The sequence below is a fragment of the Cervus canadensis genome, chromosome 12, assembly GCF_019320065.1.
Source record: "Cervus canadensis isolate Bull #8, Minnesota chromosome 12, ASM1932006v1, whole genome shotgun sequence".
In the NCBI taxonomy this organism is placed as follows: Eukaryota; Metazoa; Chordata; class Mammalia; order Artiodactyla; family Cervidae; genus Cervus; species Cervus canadensis.
In genome coordinates this window covers 7,597,820-7,615,551 of record NC_057397.1, presented here as the reverse complement: position 1 = coordinate 7,615,551, position 17,732 = coordinate 7,597,820, and the positions used below count along the sequence as shown (strand labels likewise).

The window sequence follows — 17,732 nt, the reverse complement described above, 5'->3', positions numbered from 1 at the left end:
TGCAATGAGAAGTCCACACACCGCAGCTGCAGGCTAGCCCCCCGTTCGCCACAGCCAGAGAAGAGCCTGTGCAGGAACGAAGACCCAGCATAGCCAAAAATAAATTATTTTTTTAAAAAACCCTGTACATTAAAAAGTGGATTTTAAAATATTTCAATAAAATTTAAAAACAAGAAGGACAGAAAACAGCAGCAACTGCCTGGGGATAAGGGAAGGAACTAACTTCAAGGGGATACAGAGGAACATCTGGGGTGACGGAATCGTTCTGTATATATTGACTGCTGACACGACCAACAGAATGGACATTAAAGGATGATTTTACTGGATGAAATTTCAAACTCAATTTTAAAAAAAGACTGAAAAGGCAAGAGCTAAAATATACCCAATGTGAATAGAAATAGGGCTTATGGTTTTCTCTCGTGGATAGTAAAAACAATTACTATGAAGGAATAGTAAAAATGATGGAGGTCTTCAATAATACAAAATGCTTTGTAATTTTTTAAGACAGACATGCTTAGGCAGAGGTAATATTTCTTACTGTATTTCATTTAATAATGTGATATGAAATTTTTCTCCAAGAATAGAAATATTAGAAAGTGCTTGTTTTTGGACTTCCCCAGTTATTCAGTGGTTAAGACTGTATGCTTCCACTGCAGAAGGCTCAGGTTTGACCCCTGGTTGGGGAACTAAGATCCCACATGTTGGCCAGTCAATGCAGGAGACCCAGGTTCGATCATTGATCCGGGAAGTTTCCACAAGGCTCGGGGCAACTAACCCTGTAAGCCATAGCTACTGAGCCCATGCACCTAGAGCCCTGCTCTGCAGAGAAGTCACCACAAAGAGAAGCCCACAGACCGCAACCAGGAGTAGGCCCCTGGCCACAGCCAGAGGAGGCCTAAGCACAGCAACAAAGATCAGGGCAGCCAAAACTAAATTAATTAAAAAAAAAAAAGTAATAGACGATTCTAAAACTAGTTCCATAACACATTTTACTATAAAAATATATACAGCTTTTAAATCAGAACTACCATGAGGTTATCACCTCACACGGATCAGAAAAAGTCTACAAACAATAAATGCTGGAGAGGGTGTGGAGAAAAGGGCACCATCTTGCACTGTTGGTGGGAATTAAAACTGATATTGCCACTATGCAGAATAGTATGGAGATTCCTTAAAAAACTAAGAATAAAACTACCATATGACCCAGCAATCCCACTACTGGGCATATATGCTAAGGGAACCATGACACATACACCCCAACACTCTGCAGCACTACTTAAGATAGGACACAGAAGCAACCTAGATGTCCATCGACAGATGAATGGATAAAGGAGCTGTGGTACATATACACAATGGAGTATTACTCAGCTATAAAAAGGAATGCATTTTCTAGAGCCTATTATAAGAGTGAAGTAAGTCAGAAAGAGAAAGAGAAACATTGTACATTAACACATATATAGGGAATCTAGAAAGATGGTACTGATGAACCCATCTACAGGGCAGCAAGGCAGATGCAGACATACACAGGCTTTTGGACATGTGGGGTAGGGAGGTGGGATGATTTGAGACAGTAGCATTGAAACATACACATTACCATATGTAAAACAGTGGGAATTTGCTGTATGAAAGAGGAAACCCAAAGCTGGTGTTCTGGGACAACCTAGAGGGGTGGGATAGGGAGGGATGTGGGAGGGAGGTTTAAGAGGGAGGGAACATATGTATACCTGATTCATCTTGATGTATGGCAGAAACCATCACAATACTGTAAAGTAATTATTCTCCAATTAAAAATAAAATGTAAAAAAAAAAAATACAGCTTTTAATAAAAAAGAAAAATTTATTTTACAGTTTAAAAAAATGCAGTAGTTGGACGAATACAAAGCCAGATTGTCTTGAAATACAAAAATCCTACCTACAGACTACATATTTAGCTAAAACAGGATCTAGCTGTTTACCAGAACTAATTTCAAAATATACATATGTGGATCTACACAACTGGTATTTTACAAGTTCTTGAAAATCTATCTTCAAACTAGAAAGTTAAGCAGAGTCCCGTTGCCTCTGGAGCTCAGCGCTGCAGTCGGGCTGTGCCTTCCGGTTCATAGTCTGTTCGCAGTCCCCTCCCACTCCAGCTGCAGCGTGAGCTTGGGGGAGAGAGGCTGCTGCCTGGGCTCCTTTCCTGTTGGCTATTTATGGCAGAGGTGCATTAGGCCCGGTCTCAGCCAGGGAAGAACACGATGTCTGTGCAGTCTCTGAAGGGTGGACAGACGAACGCCGCTTCACAGCCAAGGTGCTGATGCGGAGGGTCCTCGCTGCTGATCTTCGGGGTCAGGATTCCGCTTCGTCGTCCTCACTCTCATCCTTGTTGTTCTCCTCCTCTCCTCTCTTCTCTTTAAGCATTTTCAGATATTTACTAGCTAAAATCTTCTTTGGTAATATATCTTAAAAACATAAAACTAACGTCAGCAATGCAAATTTCAAAACGTGCTAGTCCCTGCTATGACCTCTAAAACAGGTTCCAAGAGGAGACAAATTTCAGACTACACTTCTGGGGTGAAATGGCAGGAAATTAGCACTGCCTCCTGACTAATGCTAAGTACCTGTTTCTGTTTCACCGATTGCAAACTATGCTTTTCTCTGTGCTGATAACCACTGGAAGCAACCCTGTCCAACCCACCGGACACAACGCTGGCCCCAAGGACCACCTTAAGCTCTTTTTAGCTGTGGTGCACACAGCTTGTTCTGCGACAACAACGATGAGTTTGTTTCCCCATCCAAGTAAGGAGGAGTCTGAGGGAGGGGCCTGCCCGGCTGGCCCAGACACCCTCTGCAGGATGCCAAGTTAATTCGAGCTCTAGGTAAACCGCATTACAAACACTCAGGCAAAACTGAACCTCTAGTCCCGTGCCAGGTAAACTGGCACCTGGAGGAAGCACCAAGATGTCTATTTCAGTGAAAGCAGAAAAAGAGCGCAGGAAAAGCTGTAATTACTATTTTTTGACCAGAATGTTTCAAAAGCGAAGTACCTGCAAGGAACTGAAAAGTTTCCGACTCCTCCGCAGTATTTGATAAGTCACTATAGGTGAGTGCTTTCTTTTCTTTTCCACTGCCATGTCTATAGGAATACGTGGCGAGATATTGAACAAAGAGTTCCTAAAACAAAATGAAAAAGTAAAATGAAAGGAGTGCTTTGAAAACCTACCAGACCTCATTTTTAAATTACATTAAGTTTAGATGATTGCAGATTATCTTGGTTCATCAAATTATAGGAGAAATAAAAGGAGAAAGGAGAAATATGAGGTCAGGAAGAGAGTAAGGCTGAATTAAAGTTGGCAGGAAAGCAGGGATTTCCTAAAAGTTTATTTTAGATTTCTAACTTACAAAAAATATATAACAATAAATCGTAACTGTTTAATGCCCAACCTCTACAGTTAAAGACGGGCAAGAGACCATCCACAAATTCTCTTCGCTCAAGAACACACATTGTGTATTCAATGTACATTGTGTAGGGTGGTCCCCCTACAACCCTAAGTCAACAACCTGAAGGTAAAAAATGATCAATTTCCTGTTTCACCCAGATACCTTCCCTAAGGCAACCATCTGAAATGAGCCTCTCTGTTTTATTTTAAATCCATATAATTGAGTTAGCAAGGGATTAAAGAAGTAACTGCAAAACTCTTAACTCCTTAATATCTATAGAATAAAATGGTACAAACATCCCCAAAACCACTCAATTTCCTACTTCCTTTAGCTACAGCTTTGACCAACATACCCTAGGGACACTGTCTACCCAACTAAGAGGGCTGGAAAATGGATTCCAAGGAAAGTTAAAGACTGTGAAGCAGAAACCTGGCCAAGGGTTAAGAACAGGAAGGTTCTGGCCTACCTAGACCAAAGCAAGAGACAATTATTTGGGCCTACGAGGGGGCTAAAACTTCAATTCTGGCCCAGGGTCCCTACAGTCAAAGCTATGGTTTTTCCACTAGTCATGTATGGATATGAGTTGGACCATAAAGAAAGCTAAGCATCAAAGAATTGTGCTTTCCAACTGTGGTGTTGGAGAAGACTCTTGAGAGAGTCCCTTGTACAGCAAGAAGGTCTAACCAGTCGATCCTAAAGGAAATCGACCCTGAATATTCACTGGAAGGACTGATGCTAAAGATGAAGCTCCAATACTTCGGTCATCTGAGACGAAGAGCCGACTCTATTACAAAAGACCCTGATACTGGGAAAGACTGAAGGCAGAAGAAGGGGACGAGAGATGGCTGGATGGCATCACCGACTCAACGAAACTACGGGGGCTAGTGAAGGCTGGGGTCCCGCAGCCCACGCGGTCGCCAAGGGTCGGACACGACTCGTCGACTGTACAACAACTGGCCCAGGAGACTCGGGACAGCGTGGGCAAGCGGCCAAGCCCGGCCGCACGTTCTGAGGAAGCCGCGGGCCCTCTCCCTGAACCGTTTAAGGAGCTGCGGCACAAAGCCACGAAAAAGACCGGAAGCAGCAAAAGGAGGGGCTGTGGGGCCCCTGGTACAGTGACGCTCGAGGAGGGGACATCAAAAGTCACCTATGCGCCGCAGCCCAGACCTCCCCCGCGCGAGGGACGGCGGGAACGGGACGGGCGTGGCGACGAGGGCGCGAAGGAGGGCGGGAGCGGAAAGAGCGGGCGGCCTGGCGCGCGAAGGAGGGCGGGAGAGGAAAGAAAGGGCGGCCGGGCGCGCGAAGGAGGGCGGGAGCGGCACCGGGGGGCGGGGCGAAGGGCGCGCGCGGGAGCTGGGGCGCGCTCGATGCGAGAGGGGCGTGAGGCGACCCTCAAAAGAAAAGGGGCGGCAGCGCAGGGGCCCGAAGTGGACACGGCAGCTCGCAGGGCCCGGTGGGCGGGGCGGGGCGCGACGGTTTCGGGCGGCCCCCACCGCGGTCCCCCGCTCCTCAACTCCTCCCCGCACGGCCCGCCTCACCGTGGCTTTGGCGGTGAGCACCAGCGCCTCCTGGTTGATGCTGGACACTTCGGGGGAGCTCTTCATGATGACCCGGATGCGGGACAGGGGCAGCGACACCAACCGCTGCTCCCCGCACTTATCCTTGCCCACGACCACGTCCGCCATCTCTGCGCCCCGCCCCCGCGGCGGCGGCGGCAGCCCCTACCAGCCGCAAGGTGGCCGGCCTACACGGTCGGTGTAGGGGAGCGACGTCCCACTGCCCCGTGGGAGTTGTAGTGTTGGGTGGCGCGGCGGTGGGGGCAGACTACAAATCCCGTGATGCCGCGCTCCCCCCGCGGCTGTGCGCGCGGGGCGGAAATGCGACCTGAGGCTCCGGCTGGGCGGGGGTGGCTGTGGGTGATGGTTCGGCCTTGGGATGCTGAGAAATTCCGTGAAGGAAAACAGCGTGGGAAGAGAGAAACCGGGGCAAAAAGGGAAAAGGCTGGGCAGTGAGGAGAGAAAACAGCCCTACTGATTAGAAAGCGCTCTGCCGGCTAAAGGAGCCACAAGGCAGAGGCCCTGAGGGACGACCCTTTTAAGAAGCGCAAAATGACCGCTGTGTAGGCAGGTGTGCTAGGTGAAGTCCGAGAGGTAGCCGGGGGCTAGGTCCTGTTGGTTTTTATTCTAAGAAAAATGGGAAGTGGTTGAAAGATACCAGAGGGATGATGGGATATGTCTTAAGTTTCAGAAAGATGCCTCTGCTGACCGTGAATAGACCAGAGAGCAGTCGCAAGGATAGAGAGATTGTAAAGGTGGAGGCAAAGAGATTGTAGAGTTGAAGGTGATTGCAAGTGAGGAGTTGAATGCTAATGTGACTGAAGTTGTCGTGAGTAAGGACTGGTAGGAAATAGCCACGGGCCGGATCAGATAGAGTCTTGTAAATCATGGAATTCTTTCCAGAAGAGTTGGGAGGCCCCACTTAAGTTTTGCAAGGAATATTCAGGTGGCCGTATGTGAATAGGCCATAGAGGAGTGAGAATGGAAGCAGGCAGAGTTCAGGTAAGAAGCTGTTACAGGGATGGAGAGAGGTGGTGGAAATAGTAGGTTGTAGATTTGGGGGACCTAATTTGAAGATAGAGCCAACAGGTAATCTCTGAAAATTCAATTAACTATCAAGAAGAAAAAGGGATTTTATTCAAGCCAGAGGTTTATAAAGTAGAAGCAGATTCTCAGAAACTCTGAGAGTCCTTAACACCTTTTAGAAGTTGAAGGCATAGCAGGTACATTTTCAAGACAGAGGATTATACATCAAAATGACATACTGATGTTCTACGTAGAGTTCACCAAGGATACACAATCCAGGTAAGCATGTGCAAAGCAAGTCACGTGACCCCCTAAAGAGCCGAGAAAGCACAGTGTTCTTACAAGAAGCTCCATCGCTAGCATGAAAAGAAAGGAAAAAAAAAGTTGATCTTCACAGTTGAGCAGGCACTCCTGCCTTTGAGGAGCTGTGGTGAATATGTAGTGCAGGTGCACACTACAGGTCAGGGAGAGAAGGAGGAGGCCCAAACAGAATTTAAAATGTAATTGTTTCCTTGTCTTGCCATAAAATACAAATTTTACTTCATCATGGTCTTGCTAAGGGAAAGGATGGTGGTGAAAAGAATTGAGTTAAAGAATGGTGGTACTGTTTACTGATCTGGGGAAGCCTGCAGGAGGAGCAAATTTGGCAGGGGTGGGTTTAGAGCAAATTAAGTCTCAATTTCCTTGAAACACTAGTGGCAGTGTTGACTGGCCAGTTGGCTATTCCAGCCCGGAGTTCAGGCTGGAGCAGTGATTGTCCAGGTGATAATTAAAACCAAGGACTTGAATGAATGTATCTGGGAGGAGAGTGTAGATAGAGTACAAAAATCTGAGGACTATAACCTGGGTTACCCCAACATTTTGAGATGAAAAAAAATCCAGCAAAGGAAACTCGAAAGTGGCCATTGAGTAAAAGAAAAAACAAGACTATATGTGTCTGTAAAGCCAATTGAAAAATACTGTTTCAACAGGATTGAATACTGCTGGGAGGTGGAGTAAGACTTGTCTTTCCACTCACAACAAAGGACTGTCTCCAAACCACTGTTTCCTCATTTGCAAAGATGAAACAGGAGAATCGCACCCATCTTGGGTTGTTAAAAGGTGTGAACATGCCTGGTGCATAAAGATCAAAGCCATCCGCCCATCCATCCAGTGCTGCCTCCCTCTCAGGTCAGCCGTGAGTGTCAAAGGAGCTGAGAAGGAGGAAGTGCTTTGCCAACTGTGCAGCACTCTGCAGAAGCCTAAACTACTGTGGGAATTTTTCCCTGTTCCTGTTACAAGGTTCTTTCACCCCAAATCAACTTCAGTTCCAAAATTCACATGAAAGGGGTCCGGAAGATTAAAAGTGTACCTTGTTTAACCTTTTTGATTCAATTCTGCCTATCACTTAGGCAATGATTACAAAACATAAAATGTGTACTTTGCAGAGCGTGTTTCTGCAAGTTTCGTAGGCTCTGAAAACCACTGCCCTTCAATCTTAATGAGAGGAGCTGAAGCCAGAGAGCACAGATGCCCCAGATTACTGAAGTCTGCAGTGCCATAAGTCTTCACATCTCCCTTCAGCCGTGATGACCCAGCCACCTTAGCACCTGCTGCGTGCTTTGTCTCTGGAAGGAGAAAGCTGAGAACCCAAGGACAGTGTGACCTCAGGTCTTGGAGAAGAGCCCCCAGTACATGGCAGGCCCTTCTAGGCACAGAGGAAAGCTACAGGCAGTGAGCAAGACAGCTCTAGTCCCTGTTCTCACAGCATGGTTTCAAATACAAGGAAGATAAGAAAAGTAACATCCCCTGTGGTAAATGCCATGAGAGTGATGGCATGGTGTCTCTGAGAAATGAAACGAGGTCAGTTTTTTTGTTTTGTTTTTTTTTAATGTTTATTTGTTTGGCCGCTCCCCATCCTAACTGGGGCTTGTGGGCTCTAGTTCCCAAACCAGAGATCTAACTCGGGGTCCCTGCTTTGGGTGGGCGGAGCCTTAACCTCTGGACCAACAGCGAAGTCCCTGAGGTCAGATTTGGAGGTAGGAATGGAGCACTCTCACAGGATAACGTGTGGGAAAACACCTGAGCTGGAAGACGCCTTGGCAGATTTGAGGAACAAAAAGGCCATTGTGGCTGGAGCTTAGCAAGTGAGGCAGAGAGTGCAGGAGACATGGTGAGCCAGGTAGGTGGGACCCACTCCACTGGCAGGTGAGAAGCTCGGCTTGCTTTCTGAGAGCAGTGGGGAGCCTGAAGAGCCTTGAAGCTAGGGAGCAGACCCAACTAAAACGCTCATCCTGATTGCCGAGGGGTGACTGACTGGCACCACGCCCTGTGCCAAGCAGAGATGGAGGTGCTGTTTCAGCCTGAGGATTCAGGTCAGAGCCAAAGGAAAGCCTTTCCTCTGCAAACAGGCTACCCATGAGGGTCCCTGGTCCACACAGGAAGCAGACTGGCATCGTTTTTCAGTTTTGTTTCTCTAGCAGGTATTGTCTGTTTGTTAATCAGGTTTCTCCTCTTCCAGCATATTTGACAGCAGGATGGGTTAAGTTTAGGAAGGAGTGTGGCAAGCATCTGGAGGATGAAAAGAGCCAGAATAATTCAAGGAGAAAAGGAGGGTGAGAAGCTCAGGTTGTGGAATTGGCAGGACACGTTGCTGTATTTGGCCATTTTGAGAAGTAAGGAGTGAGGCAAAGAGAGATCTGCAGAAAGAGGGAATGTGCCCAGCATTTGTAAAAAAGGAAACAAGCTTGGAACCTAATCGAGTGGGAGAAGGAAAGAATCTGAGATCCTCAGAACTTCCCTGCACGAGAAGCAACACATGAGTTAGCAGATCATTCTGTCGTCGGTGCTCTTGTTTACCATGTATCCTCACAGCCTCTCAGGTGTGCCCGCTGCTTCTGCTGCCTCCCCACTGCACCTGCCCCTGTACCCCGGGCGCTAGGTAACCACGCTTCCCAGAACCCCCCGCCAGCTGGCTTCTGGGAGACCCAGGTGCGAGGGTGCAGCACGGATGGAGGAGGAAGCATCGTTTATGGTTGTGTGAAGTTGTTGGCAGCATGCGGGGATTTGGGGTGGGGGTTGGTTACAGGGAGTCACCTGCACTGCGCACAGTGGGGTGGGGTTCCACTCTGCAGCAGCACCTTGGGCAGTCTAGGGGGGAGTGTTGGCCCGGCCCCCAGCCAGGGGCAGCAGCAGCTTCCTCATCTCCAAGCTGCATCTCAGCGGCAGCTCCCTCATGCTCCAGCACATGCCCTTCCACACCCTCGAAGTCATTTCTCGGCTTTAAATCCCTGTCTGTCTGAAATAGCTGAAGAAGTTTCTGCTTTCCTGATTGAACGTTGAGACATATGTAGTTGGTACAGGAAACAGACCCACAGAAATGGGGATCTGGAGCTGATGATATGATTGTGCTAGAGCAGAGATGACCTGCCTGGCAGCAGGCACTGGCCAAACAGTCATTTAGGTTGTCACCTGCCACTGCCTGGGTGGACAGCCCGCTGAAGGCAAGGCTGCCCCAAGGCGGTGGAGCGTTGTGAGATGGGCTTTTCCTGAGACGGGGAGATTTCAGAGAGAAAATTGGAAGCTCTGACTGTAAACTCTCAGAGCAAGCCTTCAGCCTTTCCTGATCTTTTGTAGGCTCAGGGCTGATGGGGCTAAAGGTCAGACCTGCCTGTAGTCTTACCTGAGACAAAATTACCACAGAAGTTGAAGTCACAAGTTCACCTGGACTTTTCTGTGAAGTTGGGCTCTTTATTGGGAAGAGTAGGGTCCTGAGACTTAGGAAAGGACAGTTGGGAGGATACTAGCAACCCTTTAACCAGCCCCCCCACCCCTCTGAGCCTCTGTCAGAGAAAATGGCCCCTCTGCCTGCCTGAGATCACCCCTCCCTCACCCCCTTGAAGTCCTCTTAACGAGCTTACTTGTGCTTACCTGGAACAGGGACGCTGACCCTTCTCAAGACACGCCTCTCATTAACTCCAGGCCATAATTGGAGTCAGATCCCAGCATGCCCAGGATGAAACAGCAAAGCCCAGAGATGTTGACACAATGAAAGAATTGCAGCATACTCACTGCTTTTATCATCGGAAACTTGAGGAGTGTGTGGGGAATGGATTCTTATGACATCAGTCCAGGTGGACAGAGATTAATGTAGGTTTGGCTGAATGTATCAATGTAACTGATTTACCAGAGAGTAAATTAGGTTAGGTCCATGAATCAAGGTAAATTGAAAGTGGTCCAAGAGATGGAGATGGCAGGAGTGAACATCAACATTTCAGGAATAAGTGAACTAAAATGGACCAGAATGGTGAATTTAATTCAGATGACCATTATAATCTACTACTGTGGGCAAGAATTCTTTGGAACAAATGGAGTAACCCTTAGAGTCAATAAGAGTCTGAAATGCAGTACTTGGGTGCAGTCTCAAAAATGACACAATGATCTCTGTTTGCTTCCAAGGCAAACCATTCAATATCACAGTAATTCAAGTCTGTGCCCCAATCACTAAGGCCAAAGAAGTTGAATAGTCTATGATGACCTATAAGACCTTCTAGAACTAACACCAAAAAAGATGTCCTTTTCATCATAGGGGAGTGGAATGTAAAAGTAGGAAGTCAAGATATACCTAGAGTAACAGGCAAGTTTTGCCTTGGAGTACAAAATGATGCAGGGCAAAGGCTAACGGAGTTTCACCAAGAGAATGCACTGGTCATAGCAAACACCCTCTTCCAACAACACAAGAGATGACTCTACACATGAACATCACCAGATGGTCAATATGGAAATCAGATTGATTATATTCTTTGCAGCTGAAGATGGAGAAGCTCTATACAGTCAGCAAAAACAAGACTGGGAGCTGACTGTGGCTCAGATCATGAGTTCCTTATTGCCAAATTCAGACTTGAAGAAAGTAGGGAAAACCACTAGATCATTCAGGTATGATCTAAATCAAATCCCTTATGATTATACAGTGGAAGTGATAAACAGATACAAAGGATTAGATCTGATAGAGTGCCTGAAAAACTATGAACAGAGGTTTGTGATATTGTACAGGAGGCAGTGATCAAGACCATCCCCAAGAAAAAGAAATGCAAAAAGGCAAAATGGTTGTCTGAGGAAGTCTTACAAATAGCTGAGAATAGAAGAGATGCTAAAGGCAAAGGAGAAAGGGAAAGATATACCTCTCTGAATGTAGAGTTCCAAAGAATAGCAAGGAGGATAAGAAAGCCTTCCTCAGTGGTCAATGCAAAGAAATAGAGGAAAACAAAAGAAACAGAGGAAAACAACATTATGGGAAAGACTAGAGATCTCTTCAAGAAAATTAGAGATACCAAGGGAACATTTCATGCAACAATGGGCACAATAAAGGACAGAAATGGTATGGACCTAACAGAAGCAGAAGATAATAAGAAGAGGTGACAAGAATACATAGAAGAACTGTACAAAAAACATCTTCATGACCCAGATAACCACAATGGAGTGATCATTCATCTAGAGCCAGACATCCTGGAGTGTGAAGTCAAGTGGGCCTTAGAAGCATCACTACAAACAAAGTTAGTGGAAGTGATGGAATTCTAGCTGAGCTATTTCAAATATTAAAAGATGATGCTGTGAAAGTGCTGCACTCAACATGCCAGCAAATTTAGAAAACTCAGCAGGGGCCATGGTACTGGAAAAGGTCCGTTTTCATTCCAATCCCAAAGAAAGGCAATGCCAAAGAATGTTTAAACTGCACAGTTGCACTCATCTCACACGCTATCAAAGTAATGCTCAAACTTCTCCAAGCCAGGCTCCAACAGTACGTGAACTGAGAACTTCCAGATGTTCAAGCTGGATTTAGAAAAGGTAGAGGAACCAGAGGTCAAATTGCCAACATCCATTGGATCATATAAAAAGCAAAAGAGTTCCAGAAAAACATCTTCTGCTTTATTGACTATGCCAAAGCCTTTGACTGTGTGGATCACAACAAACTGGAAAATTCTTCAAGAGATGGGAATACCAGGCCACCTGACCTGCCTTCTGAAAATCTGTATGCAGGTCAAGAAGCAACAGTAAGAACTGGAAATAGAACAATGGACTGGTTCCAAATCGGGAAAGGAGTATGTCAAGGCTGTATATTGTTACCCTGCTTATTTAACTTACATGCAGAGTACATCATGTGAGATGCTTGGCTGGATGAAGCTCAAGATGGAATCAAAATATCAGTAACCTCAGATATGCAGATGACACCACCCTTATGGAAGAAAGCAAAGAGGAACTGAAGAGTCTCTTGATGAAAGTGAAAGGAGAATGGCTTAAAACTCAACATTCAAAAAAACAAAAGATGATGGCATCCGGTCCCATCATTTCATGGCAAATAGATGGGGAAACAATGGAAACAGTGACAGACTTTATTTTCTTGGCTCCAAAATCACTGCAGATGGTGACTGTAGCCATGAAATTAAAAGACACCTGCTCCTTGGAAGAAAAGCTATGATCAACGTAGACAGCATATTAAAAAGCAGAGACGTTACTTTGCTGACAAAGATCTGTCTAGTCAAAGCTAGGGTCTTTCCAAAGTCATGTATGGATGTGAGAGTTCACTTAGTTCAATTCAGTCGCTCATTGTTGTCCAACTGTTTGTGACCCCATGGACTGCAGCACACCAGGCTTCCCTATCCATCACCAACTCCTGGAGTTTACTTGAACTGTGAGAGATGGACCATCAAGAAAGCTGAGCACCAAAAAATTGATGCTTTTGAACTGGTGTTGGAGAAGACTCTTGAGAGTCTCCTGGACTCTAAAGAGATCAAACCAGTCAGTCCTAAAGGAAATCAGTCCTGAATATTTATTGGAAGGACTGATGCTGAACCTCCAATATTTTGGAGAACTGACTCATTGGAAAAGACTCTGATACTGGGAAAGATTGAAGGCAGGAGTGTTGCCCTAAAGGTCCGGGAGCAAGTGATGAGAATGAAAACAGAACACGAAATCTGGTGCAATGGGTCAGGGGACCTGCAGCCTCTTATTGGACTGAGGTGCAGAGTCCACTCTGAGTCCAGCTTTTATTCCTGATTGCAGACTACAAAACTTTCTTTGATCTATCTTTCCCAGGACACTACATTGACACAGTCCAGATCTCCTTGTTTTTACCCCAGGCCATTCCCTTCTGGGATAGTCTTGGGAACAATCAGCAAGTGCGTAGGCAGTGATCATACCTAACGCCGACCAGGTGTTCCAAGGTCCATGCTTTCATGATCCCAGTCATACTCCCTTCTAGATCTGGCCTTGGGGGTTGTAACAAGTCTATTAGTCTAAGCAAAACATGAAAAATAATCATCAACACAGTTTCTTAATATATGCTGTTATTCCAGGTGCTATTTCTATGAAATTTCTCAAGGCTGTGAAAGGACATTATTAGAAATTAAAAAAAAAGAAAAGAAAGAAAATCCCACTATACAGGAGAAGGGGATGACAGAGGGTGAAATGGTTGGATGGCATCACCGACTCAATGGACATGCGTTTGAGTAAGCTCTGGGAGTTGCTGATGAACAGGTAATCCTGGCGTGCTGCAGTCCATGGGTTCACAAAGAGTCGGACGTGACTGGGTGACTGAACTGAACTGGATTCAGTGTGTGTTCACTCCAACAGCTGGGAGGGGCTTGATCACTTTGCTTAGCTAAGTTGGAGCCTCTCTGACCTTAAAAGACTACTTAAAAAAAAAAAAAAAAGACTACTTTAACCACATCTGAGTGTGCTTCTTTGACCCCTTCACCAGATAACCCCACAGATCTAGCGCAGGGTGTCTGGGGCAGATCCCAGGAAGAGAATCCTAGAACAGACACTAAGGGGCACGTAGCAAAGATACAGCTGCTGAAAATAACTATTCTCCATTTGAACAACAGCTCCAGATCTGCTGCTGGACACTGGTAGAGACCAAATACCGGACCCCACGAGAGTATGTGAGCTGAGCTGCATGCCTCACTCCACTGTCCAGGGGAGGTCAATGTGGACGATGATGCCAACCTTGAGCAGGTCTCTGAAGCACAAGGAAGTCACATGAACAGGTGGCTGAGACTCCAGGACACCTCCTTCACCCCCCAAGCCCCCCTCTCCCCACAGGGATGGCCTCAGGAGATTCTCTGTGGGCAGAAGAGTGCCAACCTAGGACCCAGGTAATAGACTGCTTTGTAAACGTGCTGCCACCAGACACGCTGGGAATGCTACACCAAGCAGCTTCACCCAGTGTGCCTGGAAGGTGGAGATGAAGGGGCTCCCCTAGAGGGCCACCTGCCTGGGCAGAGAGAAAGCCAGAGGTCAGGATCGACTCCAGTTCAGGGGCAGCAGCTAACAGATTGACTGGTGGTCTGGGAGCTTGGAAAGAACAAGATTGGAGACTTACAGACAAAAGGGTCTGGGCAAGGGGTTTGTGGGTGAACTTGCCAGAATGAGGAGAGGTGTGAAGTTAAGCGTAGCCTGCATGCATGCCCACCGAAGGGCTCCTGCATGGGAGGCCTCTGGTAAACACGTGGCAGGATGCCTCACTTGTGCACCTCAGTTGTTCTGTCTGCAGCCACTGTGGCGCTGCCCAGTCCACTGAGCTTACATACAGTGGCCATGGCCCCATTTGGAGCTGATGCGGGGAGGATATCATTATGGACCTTCCATCTTTCTGCTCTGTCATTCTTAGAATGTTGGTTTTAGTCTTCATGCTTATTACCTCATAGTTCCAAAAGGGCTGCTGCTGTTCCAGACTTCACTGCATTAGGCAGGAATAAGGGGAAAGGGTCACAACCAAAAGGCTCTTTCCTCATTGGGTCTGAAGCCTTTGTCTTTTTCCTAAGGAAGAGAAGATCTCCTTAGGGGTCTTCCTCTTACATCTATTTGTCAGAATTGATTCACCCTGAGACCAATTACTGTCTGAAGAGAAGGAGACTGCTAGGATTGCTTTATACCAATTAAGATTTAACCCCTAGGGCTATCTTCCTGTGATCAAAGGATATCTTATACCCACTGACAAAAATTGAGGGACATGGGAGGTGAAGTTTGAGGCAAAGAATCATTGTAGATTAGAGAACAACCAGTATCTTGCCAAAGTTGGCAACATTTAAAGTTCTGGAGATTTCACTTGTAAATCTATCTCGAAGAGTGGGAAGGTCAGGGGACATGACCCCATGTTGCTTCATGGCAGAGTTGGTGGCTGTCATTAGATGAGTCACATGCTCTTGGGTTTGCCACAGTTCCCACCACTCTCTATCACTCACCTGTCTGCTTTATCATCTCCACTGCCTGCTTGACCCCTGCAAGCATTTGACTTTGTGATCCCAGACTTAGGACATTGTTTTAGAGCCATCTGTTTGTGCATGTGTTTCTCCCACCAGACTGGCACTGTGTTTGGCCTATAAGATGCAAATAAGGTGGAAAAGAAAGAAGCTCTTCCTAATAAGCCAAGCTATCACATTGCATGAGAGAAGTGGTAAAGGCTTTCCCATCACAAGGATCTAAATTACTAGCTCCCCCAGTCTGACTGTCATGTTCCTCCCCTGTAAGCTGAGGGTGATCACACCTGCTCCCCGAGCGTCACTGAGATGCTTGTATGAAATAAAGAGAAGCTTGTATAATATAAACTTTATATGCATGTAAAGCCCAGGCAAAAAACAAAACAAAACAACAAAACATAGAACTTCCTTGTGCCTTCTCCAAGAAGGAGGAAAACTGAAGTTGAAATGAATTTGGAATGGAATTAGGCAGGAAGATTTTTTTAGAGCTGAAGCTACATCTTATTTTGCTTTGCATGGCTGGAAGTGCTTAATAAATATTGAATAAAGATAATAATGATCACTTAGCTCAATAGAATATAATTATACAAATTGTAAAAATATAATTATGCCAGTCTGTCATTACAGATAATGGCCTGAATACAGGGCTAATGTGGGCAAACCAGAGCCCACCATGGTGACGGTTGCCAGCAGGCAGACAGGCAGCTTGCAGAGCCGCTCCAGAGATTCCTGTGGGGAGCGGAGGGGAGCGGGCTGGTGTATGGTGGTGGGGGGAGCAGTCTGGGCCCAGAGGAGAGGCTGGTGGTCCAGCATAGAGTTGTGGGAAGTCATCAGAGAGTTTCCAGCAGGAAAGTGACAAGAGCTGACATACAGCTTTTTGGCGATAAAATTTTTATTATGGCAAAATATAAAATTTACCTTTTGAACCTTTTTTAAGTGTACAGTTCAGTAGCATTAAGTGCATCCACCTTGTTGTGCAGCTGTCATCACCATCCATTTTCAGGACCTTTTCGTCTTCCTGAACTAAAACTCTGTCCCCGTCAAACACCCACTCGCCACCCCATCTTCCTTCAGCCCCTGGCCCCCACCATCCTACTTTTTGTCTCTATGATCAAGCTTACACAAGAACCCTTATATAAGTGGAATAATGCAGCATATGTCCTGTTGAGACTGGCTTATTTCACTGAGCATAATGACCTCAAGGCTCATCCATGTCAGAACTTCCCTCCTTCATAAGACTAATTCCATTGCATGGATGGAATTTGGTTTATTTGGTTTATCCATCTGTCCAAGGGTGTTTGGGTGGATTTCACCTTTTGACTGTTGTAAATAATGCTGCTATGAGCATGGGTGTTCATATATTGGTTCCAGTCTCTGCTTTTAATTCTTGGGTACATGTATATAAAATATATGTATATACACACCCCCAGAAGTGAAGTTGCTGGCTGTTGTTCAGTCACTAAGCATGTCTGACTCTTTGTGACCCTGTGGACTGCAGCACGCCAGGCTTCCCTGTCCTTCACTGTCTGCTGGAGTTGTACAAATTCATGTCCATCGAGTCAGTGATGTTGTCTAACCATCTCATCCTCTGCTGCCCACTTCTCCTTTTGTCTTCAATCTTTGCTGGCATTAGGGTCTTTTCCAATGAGTCAGCTCTTGGCAACGAGTGGTGAAAGTATTGGAGCTTCGGCTTTAGCATCAGAAGTGGGTGGGGAGGAGAAGAGGAATCAAGAATGATTCCTTGGTTGTGGATTAGAGCAAATGGTGGTGCCCATTTCTGGGATGGAAAGAATGGAGAAGGGACAGGTTTGGAGGCAGGAATGTCCAGAGTTCCCTTGAGGGCACAGATGTCTGGGAGACAGCCAGCAGGAAAGAATGGCAGCCACGCCATGGACACCCAAGCTTGGGGCCCAGGAGAGACTGCAGGGCTTGGGGGAGAAATGAGTCTCAGGACTGAATGGGTGACCTATGGAGCCTGGAGACTGGTTGGGCTGAGAAAGAAAGAGAGTAGCTAGAGAAGAGAGGTCCAGGGAGTCAGCCCACCTGGTTATTCCATGCTTGGGGCCTGGAGGAGGAGGAGCTAGCAAAGGTGGCTGTAAGCTCCTGGGGAGATTGTGCCCAAGCATGGACATCTCAGCAAACCTGAGATCGCTCAGGTGCACCCTGAGTTGGTGCCCTGCAGCTGCAGGAGGAGCCAGGGCCGCAGGGGCCAACTGGGGAGCATCCTCCTTAGTCTTGGGAAGCCTCAGCCCCCCATGCAGCCCACCCCATGTGGGGTGTCCCTGTCCAAGGAGCTAGAGCTGGCGGAGCCCTTGCAGACTGCCAGCGTGTGTTTTTTTTCCCATCTATTTTTGGCTGTGCTGGGCCTTCGTTGCAGTGTGGCCTTTTCTGTAATCGCAGCAGCAGGGGTTACTCTCTATTGCAGTGCACGGGTTTCTCATTGCTGTTGCTTCTCTTGTTGCTGAGCTCAGGCTCTAGGGCCTGTGGGCCCAGT

At 46.7% G+C, this 17,732-nt stretch overlaps 1 protein-coding gene and 1 long non-coding RNA gene across 2 annotated transcripts; one reads left to right on the top strand and one right to left on the bottom strand.

The window, feature by feature from the left end:
• Positions 1–1,817: 1,817 nt before the first annotated feature.
• On the bottom strand, positions 1,818–5,225 carry CHRAC1 (chromatin accessibility complex subunit 1). The gene is made up of 3 exons (XM_043483982.1): positions 4,959–5,225; positions 3,027–3,153; positions 1,818–2,441 (listed from the first exon to the last, which is right to left on the bottom strand). The coding sequence occupies exons 1-3, from the start codon at positions 5,103–5,105 to the stop codon at positions 2,329–2,331; spliced, it is 387 nt and encodes a 128-aa protein (XP_043339917.1). The 5' UTR covers positions 5,106–5,225; the 3' UTR covers positions 1,818–2,328.
• Positions 5,226–5,319: 94 nt separating this feature from the next.
• On the top strand, positions 5,320–13,444 carry LOC122451278. The gene is made up of 3 exons (XR_006272359.1): positions 5,320–6,281; positions 6,974–7,844; positions 13,334–13,444. It is a non-coding gene; the product is annotated as an uncharacterized LOC122451278 (long non-coding RNA).
• Positions 13,445–17,732: the final 4,288 nt, after the last annotated feature.

What these genes read in the sequence shown, in the direction of transcription:
- CHRAC1 (XM_043483982.1), bottom strand. Translation starts at nt 5,105, where the DNA reads ATGGCGGACGTGGTCGTGGGCAAGGATAAGTGCGGGGAGCAGCGGTTG. An exon ending in TGCTCACCGCCAAAGCCACG is followed by an intron (nt 3,154 to 4,958) that starts GTGAGGCGGGCC and finishes ATTTTGTTTTAG; the next exon opens with GAACTCTTTGTTCAATATCT. An exon ending in AACTTTTCAGTTCCTTGCAG is followed by an intron (nt 2,442 to 3,026) that starts GTACTTCGCTTT and finishes TATGTTTTTAAG; the next exon opens with ATATATTACCAAAGAAGATT.